Raw genomic sequence first — 13,487 nt, 5'->3', positions numbered from 1 at the left:
CAGGCGGCCTGGATGGGTGGGTGGACGGACGGACGGCTAGAAGGATGGATGGACAAACGGATGGTTGGATGGACGGACGGATGCTGGGTGGATGGATGCTGCCGCTGCTCCTCCCCCGGCCCGTCCCGTCCCGTGCCCGCGCTCCGCGCCGCCTCTTGCGGCCGCCCCGCTCGGCTCCCAGCTGACGGGGGCAGCCCCTTGTTTACTGGCCGGGGCGCCGCCGCCAGCCCGGCCTGCGCTGGAAGGGGCCGCCGGGCCGGGGCCGACACCGCGGGCAGGGAGGGGCCCGGCGCTATAAAGGGGCTCCGCGGGGGCTCCACCGGCGATGCTCGGCCGGGCCCGGCCCCCGCGCCCGCCCCGTGGGCTCTGATTCGCGCCGGGCGGCGGCGGCCGCGGCAGAGGCGCGGGATGGGACCGAGAGCGGCGGCGGCGGCGGCGGCGCTGGCCGTGGCCATGGTGCTGGGAGCCTGGTGCGGCCGCGGCCGGGGCGAGAGTGAGTCGGGGCCCGGCCGGGAGGGTTGGGGGCGGCGGCGGCGGCGGCGGCGCGGGCCCGGCCCCGCCGTGCCCTTTGTACCTGCGCGGGGCCCGCGGGCAGCGCGGCCGCGGCCCGGAGCGCTCCTGGGTCACCTTCACCCCCGGCCCGGCGGCGGCCGAGATTGCAGCGGGGACGGCCGCGGGGAGGGCAGCGGCTGCCCCGGCGCGCTCAGCGGCGCGTCCCGGCCCGCGGGGCCCCGCGCGGGCGAGCGCTGGGCCGGGGGTCAGCGGGGGCCGCGCCCGGGGCAGGCGCGGGGAAGGGCACGGGCTCCTCTCCGGTCCCCTCCCCGATCCCTTCCCGCGTCCCGATTCCACCCCGGGTCCCCTGCCCAGTCCCCTCCCCGCGCCCTCCCAGGGTCTCTTCCTCGGTCCCTTTCTCGGATCCCTCTCCGGCCCCTTGCCTGGGTCCCCTCCCCCGATCCACTCGCCGGTCCTTCCCCGATTCTTTCCCGTGTCCCTTTCCCAGGTCCTTTCCCGTGTCCCTTTCCCGGGTCCCTTCCTGGTTGCCCTCCCCGGTCCCTTCCCCAGTCCCTTCTCGGGTCCCTTCTCTGATCCCTCCCCGGTGCCCTCCCCAGCCCTCTGCCCCCGCCGCTCCTCGGCTGCCTCAGAACCGGCTCCGGTTTCAGGAGGGTTTAGTGTGGCCAGACACGGAGGTTTTGTCTTTAACCACTTTTAGGTAGTGTGCCAAATCCACAGGTATTAAGATGGGAGAGCTCCCGGGGGAGGCTCTGTGTGTACACAGGGGCTTGTAAAATACAAGACAGGGGTATAAAGATGTTGTGTTGGAGGTCACAAGCTTGTTAAACCCACGGCTGGCTTGAGGTTAAGCCTTACGAGCTGTTTTGATGGGTTACGTTAAATAAACTTGCTCAGGAAATCCTTTTAATGAGAGGTTCTTTAATTTTGGGCGATTCTTACAAATTTTTTTGACAAAAGGAAAATATTTATTTAAAGACAGCTAACTGGATCTGTGGATCGTGTCTCCTATAGACAATCTGCCTGTTGGCTTTCCCATCTGAAAAAGCGAGAGCAAGAGAATCAGTTCAAGTGTAGACAATACAGAGGTGGGCATTATCGGGATATGTATGGGAATCGGGGAATAAAGCAGGATGTTCCTGTAAGACAGCCTCTTTTTCCAGCAATAGGATAAGCCACATATTTTAGTTTCTTCCCTCATACATATTTTTACGTTTGAAACCTTACAAGGAGCCGGTGACACTGTGTTACCTTGGGAGGGTCAGTCCCAGCTGCTGTGGGCAAACCTGCCTGCCTCCAACAGAGATGGAAAAGGCAGTTGACATATAGCACTAATAATAAATAAATATGTGTGCCACTGGAGTCCAGCAGTTCCTAATTTGAAAACACTATTATTACTGCTACAGCGGAGCCTGTGATTTGGTTATTTATTTAAATCATATTTGCTTTTTGGGGTTCAAGCATGTTTATGTCCTAAACTCCCTAAGCTTTGCTGTGTTACAGTGTGGTAGGAAAATGTACTCTTGAGTTCATGGATGGAGGAACAAGACAGCAAAGCAAAGCCTGGGCTGGAACATTTCCATATAATTTTTACAGTGCAAATACTTTATGAAGTATTTTACAGACAATTTGGACCATCAAGTCCCTAATTTGAAAGGTTTTCAGCTGCTGGGGTGTTTGATTCTATTTTCTGGGTGCTTGACTCTGTTTTCTGGGAATGGTGAGGTCATGGAGCACCACGGTGGGGACGGAAAACAACGCGGGGCCGGCACCGGCCTGGCTTGGAGGGGGGGAAATGCACGTACGAGAGTTGCATAAGCAAACAAGTTGTTCCCTGAGCAACGGGTCTGATGGAGGCAGCTTTCTTGGAGATCTGTGCCCTGTGTTCCCACAGACAGGCCCCGAGGTAACGCTGCTCTCCAGTGATAATATTCCCCCCATCCGTGGTTTTCCTTGTGCCCTGTAAATTTCTCTTCCCCTTGGTGCCTTTAGGCAGCAGGAGAAGAGTTGAGGGCAAGCAGCAGGTAGATGCAGGTGGTTCAGGAGACAAATGGGGTGGATGGTAAAGTTCACATTTACATCCAGATTATGAGTTTTTCCTCCTCAATCCATCCCGTTTTCCTAAATATTTTAGGAGTACTTCATGTGAGAGCACTCTTCCTCTCTTGCATGTGGCTAAAGGTAGTTGGTGAGTTCAGAAATCACTGACAGGAGTACAAGCAAGGGTTAAGGAAAGAAGGCCTGACCTGTGTGTAAAATGAAGATCCATATATCTTGTTTTGGGAAGGAAGACAGGTTTGTGTATTTTTTTTTAATCACGTGTAAACATAATGCAACTTCTTGAAATAAGTCTCACACATGACTCATGCCTGTCAGTTCATTAGCTCTGGTATTTGGGGTGGGATTTACCTCACCTAGTTTTAGGCTTCTGCTAATGGAGCAGCTTACTTTGGGCTCCTTTTCTGGTTAATAGAAAACTGATCAAAGCAGTCACTGGAGTTTAAAGGATGTTTCCTCCTCTTCGGAACTCTTCCCCTAAATTTGGGAGCTGCACATGTGCTCCCTTGCCTGCTGCTGATGTGGGAGTTGGGAATCTGGCTGAGAGATCTCTACGTAAATTGTCATGTGGGACAAATTTCACTGTGTATTGCTGTAGTAACACACTTATAAAATAGGTCGCTTCTTAGTATTATATCTGGCTGATACAGATTATTTTGTGCTCATAAACTCATTAAGAAACTGTTCCCTTGTCTCACCTCAAGCCTGTGTTAATTTTTGATGTTGAGAGACTCGGTCTAGAATGAAATTTTGTTCCCTGGAGAATAAAGTAGAAAAAGTGAGTGCAGAAGGGCAGGGCTGTACCAAACCCAGGCCCCGGTGTGTCCTGTCCCTTTTTTGGGGAGAGGCAGCACAGTGGCTATCTGTGAACTGTGTAAAACCCCAGAGCTTTCTGGAGGTCAGTTTTGGGGTGACTGCCTTGTGGAATACGATTGATGTTGATATGGGCGAGGTGTAGAACCTGTTCCTGCTGCCTTTGGAGCAGGGAGGATCTCCAGGTGTGTCAGCACCGACACCGACCCCGGCTGCTACCCTGAGTGATCCCAGAGCTCCTGGGATGCTGTCGCTCCAGTGCTGGTTATCTCTGCGTGGAAACAGGGCAGGATGAGTCGTGTTTGCTGTTCAGGGTTGGAATCAAAGGAGGGGAGCATAAAGACAGCCCAAACCAGGCTTTAAAGGCCAGACTGTGAGGGGTTTGCCCTCGGTTCAGCGGCACCAAGTTGAGCAGTGAGAGGTAACAGGCACCCGAGATGTTCCCTGAGGGGCTGGGGCTTTATAGGGGCTCGCTTAGGAGTCCATATCCAGTTTGCTCAGATTGAGGTATCTGAGGTGCAGAACTGAAGCTTAAAAATCCGTATGTCACAACTGATGGTTTTTATGTTTATTAAATGATTGCTGCAGTAGGCTAGGAGCTGTCACACAGTCCTTCCCACTAATCTGTCTCCAGGATGTTTTCCTGTCTTAGCAGTTACCCCAAGAAACACCCAAAAGTCCTTTTCCCAGTTTCCTAAAGCCACTTCTAAAAATCAGCCTTGTGTAGAATTGCAACGCTTTTGACCCAACCCAAGCGAGTGTAATTTTTCTGCAATAGTTTGTTTATTCAGTAGGCAGCAAATACTACAAGAAAAGCAGAATTAACTAATAGTTACCTCAAATGGTTTGTGATCCTTCTGTGCCAGATTATGCTGGTCTTGATTGTTAAAGGCCGGAGCTCTGAAGCAGTGAATCATTCTGGTTTGGTATCCACATGATTTACTATAAACAAGGTTTAAGTTCCAGCTATTCCCCTGGTTAGACTCTATCTTGAAAACTTAACCTCTGACATCAGACCTGTTTTTTTCATTCAGGACTTGAAGGTTGTTACCAAACCAGTTTGTCCAAGAGGTTTTGGCATCTTGGGATTTGTTTGTTTGTTTGTTTGTTTGTTTTTTAAAAAGCATGGCTTCAGCTTGGTTTTCTGGGGGGGCTGATGGAACATGTCTAGGATGAATTAGTAGTTTTTTGAGTGAGTAGCTTGGTAGCAGGGATGGAGCAGTGCTTCCTCTGGCAGCTCAGAGCTGTGCTGCTGTTTCTGCTGAAATTTAGGAATTTATGTGTAGTGGAGGTTTTGCCAGTAGTTTGCACAGGGGCAGGTTTGGGTCTACTACTGGAGAATCAATTTGTGAGTTTTTATTTCCCTGAAAGCTGATTTATGTGTTTTTTGAAACCTGGTTGTCTGTGTTATAATTGATGGCTCAACTTTGCTGTCCTTCTTCTGGGATCAAACCTGCCTTGCCTTCCTACTGAATGGTTGATTAATTCCCCTGTCCCTGCAGAAGAAATACTATCGAGAGAAGCTGTGGAAAAACACTTATTACTTTGCTTAAAACTGCTTCTTGTTGTCTTGGTAACAATAAATTTATGGAGTGACTTAAGCTGCTACTGCATGAACAGGAGATATAAACTGCTGAAAATTCAAAGGCATGAAAAGATGGAGAAACCTTCAACTAAAAAGCGTTATTTCATTTCAGATGTTCTTAATTCCTTATTATTCTCTTTGATCCTTGAGGTGTTAAAAAGAGAGAGCTTAGATACGTTTTATCACTTAAAAACTAAATTGAAGGAGAACCTGAAAAATAATTAAGTGTGATTTTTCTCTAAATGTGGGAAAAAGTAGCTGATGGACCATGGGTGTTGTACTTCCAGCTCTGGTAGATTTATATTTTTAACTCTTCAAAAGCTTCACTCATCTCTTTTTAGATTCAGCTTCGGCTAACCTTTGTTCCTTAACACATCTTTTCAAAATATTTGGAGTTGTTAGCCTTTGGTCACCTTTTCTGCAGCCTCCAGTGGGGAATCTGTGTCAGGATGGGGAGAGCTGGAAGCGAGGGAGGTTTGTACCCTGCAGGGGTGTTTAGATGGTTGCATTTTTTGTGGAGGTTGGAAGATCTTTGAGCAGCTTTGGGGCTGTTTGGACCAGGAGCAGCACGGCTCGTGTCAGTGGTGATCTCCAGAAGTCTGAAAGCTTCAGGAGCAGAGTGATTTAACTGGTTTTGCGTGTTTAAGGAAAGGGGTGAAAGCTGTGAACTCCAGGGCTGCAGAGACCAGGAGTGCCAGGACCCAGGGAAAGGCTTCCCAGTGCCAGAGGGCAGGGCTGGATGGGATCTTGGGCAGGAATTGTTCCCTGGGATGGTGGGCAGGCCCTGGCACAGGGTGCCCAGAGCAGCTGGGGCTGCCCCTGGATCCCTGGCAGTGCCCAAGGCCAGGCTGGACATTGGGGCTTGGAGCAGCCTGGGACAGTGGGAGGTGTCCCTGCCCATGGCAGGGGTGGCACTGGATGGGCTTTAAGGTCCCTCCAACCCACATCATTCTGGGGTTCAGATCATCCTCTCTGAATCCCTGCTGGCTGTGGATCTGTTCCTCAGACACCGGTGTGATGCAGCAGCTGCCCACCCGGGTAGCTCCTCCAGACCAAGCTCCTTAGCTCTGTTCCTGCACAAAAGGAAGATTTCCACAGCCTGAAATGCAGCCACAGCACTCAGAGAGCTTCGTCCTGACCATACCTAACTGCAGATCTTTTCACCCGTGCTCAAGGTGCTCTGTCCATGGAGCTGGGCAGGGATAGTGTGGGTGAAGGGCTTGTGTGCAGCCCCTGGTGACTCGCCTCACTCTACCCAAAACGGTGAAAGACAGAGGCAGTTGTGCTCAGGTTATTCATGCATCTCGTGGCCTTCAGCCACAGCAATAGCCTGGAGCTCTGACTCTCAGAAGTAATTCCTGGTCTGTATTTTTTGACCTTTCCTTTCACTTCAGGGTCAGCTGTCCATTGCAACAGGCAGTACTTTGTCCTGTGGTACAGCAGCTGGTGGTGGGTACCACCCCAGCATTGCCACTGTGCCCCACGATAATGAGAACCAAGAATAAATAAGAACCAAGATGTTGGATTTTGAATTTATCAGGTAATTTTAGCTGCACTGGTGACTTGGACGTTGAATTCAGTCTTTCAGTTGCTTACGTGTCCTTCTGTTACTTCTCCTTTCGTGGAGGAACCACTGTCCTGACTTGCCATGCACTTGCATCCTTGGAAATACCAATGTTATTTATTGCAAAGAAATATTCAGAGTGTTTAAGCTGAATCTGTTGCTTTCCCAGTTCCTTTAGCCCAGGTTGGGATGGGCAGCAATACGGTTTGGGGCAGAGAGGTTGCTGCTGGCCGGTCATCAGGTTCCTTTTCCCACTTTTTCCAAGTACATCCTTAATCCTTGAGGCACTGTGTACGTTGGCTTTTTTCTTCCAGAAGGCAATTTATGAAACAACTTGGATATAGTGCCAAAAAATCCCATTGGGCAATAGGATTGCTTCAAATCCCATGTTAGTATTGCCAATTTTTTTTTCCTGCAGTCAGTGGAGCAAATTTTTGAATAATCATTAAGATATTTGCATAGAATTTGGTTTTAACCCCTACAGCAGTTGGTCTGTGTTAAACCTTGAGGAGTCAGACAATTCTAACTGTGAAATATTTGTGTTCACATCAGTTTTTTGAGGCTGGGTCATCCCTTGTAGCTGTGATGTGGTGGTTTTTTAGTTGGTGAACTTTACATACAGTGACAAAAAGAGGAAAGAGTGTTTTTTGTTCTTAAGTGGGGAGGGAAGAGACTGGCCCAGCTGTAGACAAAAGGGAAAATCCTTTGAGTGGATGCAGTCTTCAAAAAGGAAAAATTCATAAAGAATCCAACTGGATTTGAACATTAAGGACTGGCTGATGTTTCTATGAAGTTGCTTTCAAAAGGGAACTTGTTGCAGGGAGTTTCGTTGTGCTGTACAGGTGTGGGACTCCAAATTTCCTTCTTGATTTCTTACCTGTGCTTAGAGTTAAAAAAATATTCCCCTATTCAAACTTTTTCCTTTTGCTGGTGCCTGGATTCCTATTATTCGCTTTACCTTCTAATTTATGCTTCATGTATTTGTTCGCTTTGCCAGTTCTTTGGTTACTGGGTCTGTGAAATAAACTGCCCCGATAGTCAAGACAGGGAGATTTGCACGCTTGAGAAAATAATAACAAAAAAAGCCCCAACACCTCATCTGAAAAGAATGCTCAGGGCAAAAATTACTAATGTAGTAAATTACTCCTGTCAGCAGAGTCTGGGCAGGAGCGTGGGCTGTGCTCTTGTGCATTTCCAGGTTTTGCTGCTTTCTTCCCAAGCACTACCATCTCTGGCCATTACTCTTTTCCTATCTTCCCCTCCCTGCAACCATTCTAAATGACTCCCTCTAATCCCCTGGCATTAATTGCACGATCTGAGATGAGGTAGGTGTGTTGCTGGCAGCTACCTAAAGAAAACAGCCCAGACATCTCTTCCCTTTGTGAGCGCCAAGTGATGTTCCAGGACTGGTGTTACCACTGCAGTCGTGATAGAGGCAACAGGCAGGGACTCAAGATGGCAGAAAAAATGATGAAATACTCTTGTTTTGTAACCATATACCAGGGAACGTTCCCCACAGTGTATTTCTTAACACTTGAAGCCTGCTTTGCTGAGAGGGCCACGTGTCCCGAGCGGAGCTCGGTGCGGTTGGACAAAACTGAACGTTTAGAAAACTACAACAATTAATCTTTTGTTAAATAAATAAATTGTCCTTTGCCTCCCAGTTTGCAGGAGCATGGACATCCGCAACAACCTGACCCGGCTGAACATGCTGGAGAACTGCACTGTGATCGAGGGCCACTTGCAGATCCTGCTGATGTTCAAAACCAAGCCCGAAGATTTCCGCGAACTCAGCTTCCCCAAGCTGACCATGATCACAGACTACCTGCTGCTGTTCCGTGTGTACGGCCTGGAGAGCTTGAAGGGCCTCTTCCCCAACCTCACTGTGATCCGAGGGACTCGCCTGTTCTTCAACTACGCCCTGGTGATCTTTGAGATGGTTCACCTGAAGGAGATCGGCCTCTACAACCTGATGAACATCACCCGGGGCGCCGTGCGCATCGAGAAGAACAACGAGCTCTGCTACCTGTCCACCATCGACTGGTCCAGGATTTTGGATTCTGTGGAAGACAATTACATCGTGGCCAACAAGGATGACAAAGAAGAGTGTGGAGATGTGTGCCCGGGCACTGTGAAAGGGAAGAGCAACTGTCCCCCGACGGTGATAAACGGGATTTTCATCGAGCGCTGCTGGACGCACGATCGCTGCCAGAGAGGTGAGTGCACAGTTCGGGGTCTCAGCTGGGGCTTTGCTGTCAAGGTCTGACCTGTCAGGACCTGTGAGGCCCTGGCTCAGGTTGCCCAGGGAAGCTGTGGCTGCCCCATCCCTGGAAGTGTCTGAGGCCGGGCTGGACAGGGCTGGGAGCACCCTGGGACAGTGGAAGAGGTCCCTGCCCATGGCAGGGGTGGCACTGGGTGGGCTTTAGATCCCTTCCAACCCAAACCATTCTGGGATTCTTGGAGGGCTGATAGGTGCCTATTGATTGCTACCTGAAAGCACAGATTCCTAAATCAGGGCTCAAAATTGACATTAGGAGGTGAAGAGAAAACCTTTGGGATGGGGCTGTGTGGACAGTTCTTTCACCTGTGTTTATAGGTATCCAGAATTCTGTGTTTGGCTCCTCTGGAGAGTCAGGAACTGCCCAGAGCTCACCATTTTAATGGACTTTGAGTGTCTTGTATAGTAGTTGGTACTCTGAGTATCTTTGTTAGGGTTTGGGTAGGGAATGAAAGTCCAGACTGACTGGAAGGGTGCAGCAGGTGGAAGCACAACAGTGGAGAAAAGTCTCCATGGAATAAACCCCATTCTGGAAAGGTGCAATTCCATTTTTACCAAAACCTTCCTGCCATAAAAAGGTGTAAGATCTGTGGATGAGTGAGCAGCGTTTGCTCAGAGAAGAAGCTGGAAGCTGAGTCAGACCTGAAGGGGAAAGGGAGAAGGAGGAGAAAGGACCTGGGTGGGGTTAGAGGGTGAAATAACAGGGCTTTGAGCCCGGGGCTTTGGTTCAGGGGAGAAGCTGTGTTCAAAAAATCTCCCTGCTGTTACCACGTCAGTCCTCAAATGTATTAAAGTTGCTTTTAATTTTATACAGATTTGTTTTTTCCAAACTTGGAACTGACCTTAAGCTTAGCTTTAATTATATATTTGCTTTGATTTATGTTAAATCTGACTTGACGGGGGGAGCAAAGTGAATTGAGGTGAGAGTGACACATTTAGGGTTGTCTGCCTTTCTGGAGGTTGTGCATCCAAATGAACCAGTGTGTCCTGAGACGAAATTAGGAAACTTGTGGGCTGGAGAGAATTTCTTGCCAAGCTTTAAAGGGCGGCTCTGAGTGCAAAGTGCCAAATTTGAGGAGGAATTCCTACCAGTATGCACAAACTAATGCAATTAATGTGGTTTCCCCTCTGCTACTCCTCACCCCCAAATTGTCCAGCTTCCTTTTAAAGAAAGTGCTTATTTTTTGTGGCCAGAATAACAGTGTATGAGCAAGAAGATGCAAGTGTGTACGTGTGTTCCTTTTTTAAAACGAAAAAAAAGATTGTAAAGCATTTTATTTATAAACTTTCAGGTATGCAGTTACGTCAGCTCTGAAACCTGGTTTCTCATGTATTTCACGTGCTGTGTTTTCTGCTATTTCATGAGGTTAAAGCTCTGCTTGGTACTTTTTTAGTGCCTAGACCATAATGCCCCTCATTCCTGTGAATTTTCTGGGGCTGTGCTGCAGCAGACTGGAATGGATGGTTTCTCTCCTTTAAACAACTGCCTGTTTCCATGAAACCTGGAGAAATGTAATATTTTAATGATAATATTTTACCATTGGGACAGAAATCTCAGCTCCTGAGCCTCTGGTGCAGGAGTTTGTTGGAGGACACCTGTCCAGTACCTGCCTCAGCTCAGTCACCACACCTGTTTGACCCAGAAATTGATATTTTAATCAGAAAATGGTTTCAAAAGTTACCATACACACATGCTCCCATCTGGTTTTCCGTGTCCCTTGCAGAAGGAACAGTAGGGAAGCAGTGCTCCTGCATATTTGGGCAGTGACTGGAATGCACTTCCCAAACCACTTAACAAGCCGAGCTTATCTTTGTTTTGAACGTTCGGATTTGGACTTTAATTTTTTGGTAGCCACTGATTTGCACAAGCTGGGATCTGTGTGATCCCGTGCCTTGTGACACCTGCCCCTGTGCTTCTGCAGTTGTTTTGACAGCCTGAGAGGTCTTTTAGACCTTTCTGTCTGTTTGTGAGTAGCCTTTAGACTCCGAGCACACGCCGATGGTGGAGATTAAGTGGCATTTATTTAGCGAACCTGCCGGTGCAATCGCTGCGTCCTCTGTTCTCGTGCCAGCCCTAATGTATCCTTAGCATGTGTAATTGTTTTGTCAAGATTATTAAAAGCTTGTGTGAATTGTATTTTGGCTTTCCTTAGCCTGAAGAGCCTCTCAACAGCTCCCAGTACCCGGGGTATTAATGTCATGAAATCTTTCCCTCTGCGTTTCTGCAGCTTATCTGGGAATCTTCAGCAGCTAATGCAGTGTTGAAGTCTCCTGGCTCTCTGGTTTTAAGTGTTTTCTCTTCTATTTTTTTCTCTTTATCTTCTAACCAGAATGAAATGTAGCAATTTCGGTATCATTTTCACGGGGAAGTTTGGGTTTTTGTGGAGTTTTTAACCCTGGTTATTTGTACCCCTGGTTTGTTTCGTGAAACTCGGTGTAGAATCTTCTGGTTCCTTTTTTTTTTTTTTTTATTTTATTTTTTGCATCTCTGGATGGGAAGTTGTTGCTGTCTAAACTGCTGCCCTGGGACTGGGAAAAACCCTTAAAGGATATGTAAATATTGATTGTTTTGATTTTTTAGAGTGGGCGTCAATTGACAGGGACAAGTCCCAAGCTGACCGGCTTTTCCAGCCTGCTAAGCTTGGAGTCTTGCTGGAAAATATTAGGAGATGGGCAAGAAATTTGGGAGAGCACATGTGGGAAGGATGGAAGACACCACAGAAAATGAACTCCCTGACAGGAGGGTGCAGCCAGGTGGAGATTGGCTTCTTCTCCCAGGGAAAAAGGGACAGGATGAGAGGAAATAACCTCAAGTTGCCCCAGGGGAGGTTTAGATGGGAAACTGGGGAAAATTTCTTCATAGAAAAGGTTGTAAAGTGTTGGAAGCATTGGAGTCACCATCCCTCAAAAGCAGTGAGGCTGTGGCACTTGGGGACAGGGGTTAGGGATGAACACAGTGGTGCTGATGGTTGGACTTGATCTTAAAGGTCTTTTCCAGCCTTAAGGATTCTGTGATTTTCTGAAAGGTCTTGTGTGGGAAGTGGCAAAGTTGGGGCTGGAGTGGAGTCCTGGTGTCCCCCATCTCTTTCACACCATTCCCTGCCCTTCCCCTGCCAGCTCTCTGTGGTTGCTTCACATTATCCCTGTTTTATTTAATTATTCCTTTATTTAATCAGCGCAAATATCCCAGTTGACTCCAAAACTAACTTTTCAGTTATAGCATGGAATTATCTCCAAGGCACACATCCAAGCCTCTGAATCATCCCTGGAGCTACAATTCCAGCCCAGAATTTATTTTTTTTTTTTCAGTTGGTGATAACGTGTTCAGGTCAACAAAGTAAAGGATCTTCTTACAGACGTTGGAGCAAAGGTTGGGGATGAAACCAGTGGGGAGGAACTGCAGTCATTTGTGGGCTGCTGCACCCTTGGAAAAACCAGTTGCAGTATTGAGGACTCTGTGTCTGAGTGTAGGGATGTGTAGGTGGATGCACCATGGATTGAGATCCGTCGGGATGTGCTTCCTCAGAGTTCTCTTTTTTTTTTTTCCCTAAATCCCTCATGTTGGTGTGAAAACCAAGTCAGTTCAGTTAAGGCCAACTCATGTTATATTTTGGGTAGGCAGGGAGGGAAATGTGTAGTCTGTTTGGAATTTGGGTCTAGCCTGATGCTGTTTATGGCAGCCAAGTGCTGTTCCTGTTCTGGGGGTTTTGTATCTCTGCAGTGACATTTTTAACAGGGTTTTCTTTTCACATACACAGTTATTTTATTGCCATCAAAACGTACTTCTTGGTCCTGCACTGCAGAGAGCGTCTTTGCTGAAGAATGCAGACAACAAAAATGCTGGAAATGCCACGTCCTAGACCTCGGTCTGGATCTGCCAAACATGATTTTCATATTTCGCATTTTTTCCACATCTTTTTTTTTTCTATATGTCTGTCACTCCTCTTGCAGAAGGAACAATTCCCTCTGAAATAGGATTTCCTGCCAATTCTCCCTGCAGTCAGGCTGCTCTGTCCATACAGAACTTGGAGCAGTCTGATGGGTTTGACAGTCTAATTACAAAGGCGGGTTGAGCCTTTTATTGCACGTCGGGTCATGTGGAAGTGGAGTAAGGCAATAGGAAGGAAAAGTGGAATGGCCAAATAAAAGTTACCAGCAGAATTATCTGCAATATCAGACAGTCCCTTGGTGAACACTGAAGAGCCACATTCCTGGAATATAAGGATGGATATCTGAAATAGTTTTGACGGGGCCAAATAGTGATAGGAAAAGGGGGAACGGTTTTAAACTAAAAGAGGAAATATTTAGGCCAGATGTTAGGGAGAAATTCTCTACTCAGAGGGTGGGCAGGCCCTGGGACAGAGCAGCTGGGGCTGCCCCTGGATCCCTGGCAGTGTCCAAAGCCAGGTTGGTCGGGGCTTGGAGCAGCCTGGGACAGTGGAAGGGGTCCCTGCCCAGGGCAGGGGACACTGGATGGGCTTCAAGGTCCCTTCCAACCCACACCATTCTGGGATTAATTCTATAATTCCGTGAACTATAGACTTCATTACTTAGAAGATAAGATATAATTCAGGTTCCCTTGTTCATCCTGAATGAAACCTTTGTAGGAATCTATTATCTACTTGATCTTGGGGCTTCTTGCTACCAGGAAATTTGAGTTATTAAGAGTGTGGGCTGTT

The 13,487-nt window shown here is 48.2% G+C and overlaps 1 protein-coding gene across 1 annotated transcript in view; it reads left to right on the top strand.

Annotated features, from left to right (window-relative positions):
• Positions 1–391: 391 nt before the first annotated feature.
• INSR (insulin receptor) overlaps positions 392–13,487 on the top strand; it is a 55,896-nt gene continuing 42,800 nt past the window's right edge. Inside the window, exons 1-2 of the mRNA XM_039566040.1 lie at positions 392–493; positions 8,195–8,746. Of these exons, the coding sequence (XP_039421974.1) occupies positions 409–493; positions 8,195–8,746 (637 nt within the window). The 5' untranslated portion in view covers positions 392–408. The remainder of the gene's footprint in view (positions 494–8,194; positions 8,747–13,487) is intronic.

Source organism: Corvus cornix, chromosome 28, assembly GCF_000738735.6.
Source record: "Corvus cornix cornix isolate S_Up_H32 chromosome 28, ASM73873v5, whole genome shotgun sequence".
Taxonomy (NCBI): domain Eukaryota; kingdom Metazoa; phylum Chordata; class Aves; order Passeriformes; family Corvidae; genus Corvus; species Corvus cornix.
The sequence above is the reverse complement of the archived record's forward strand: the minus strand, read 5'-3'. Positions and strand labels throughout refer to the sequence as shown.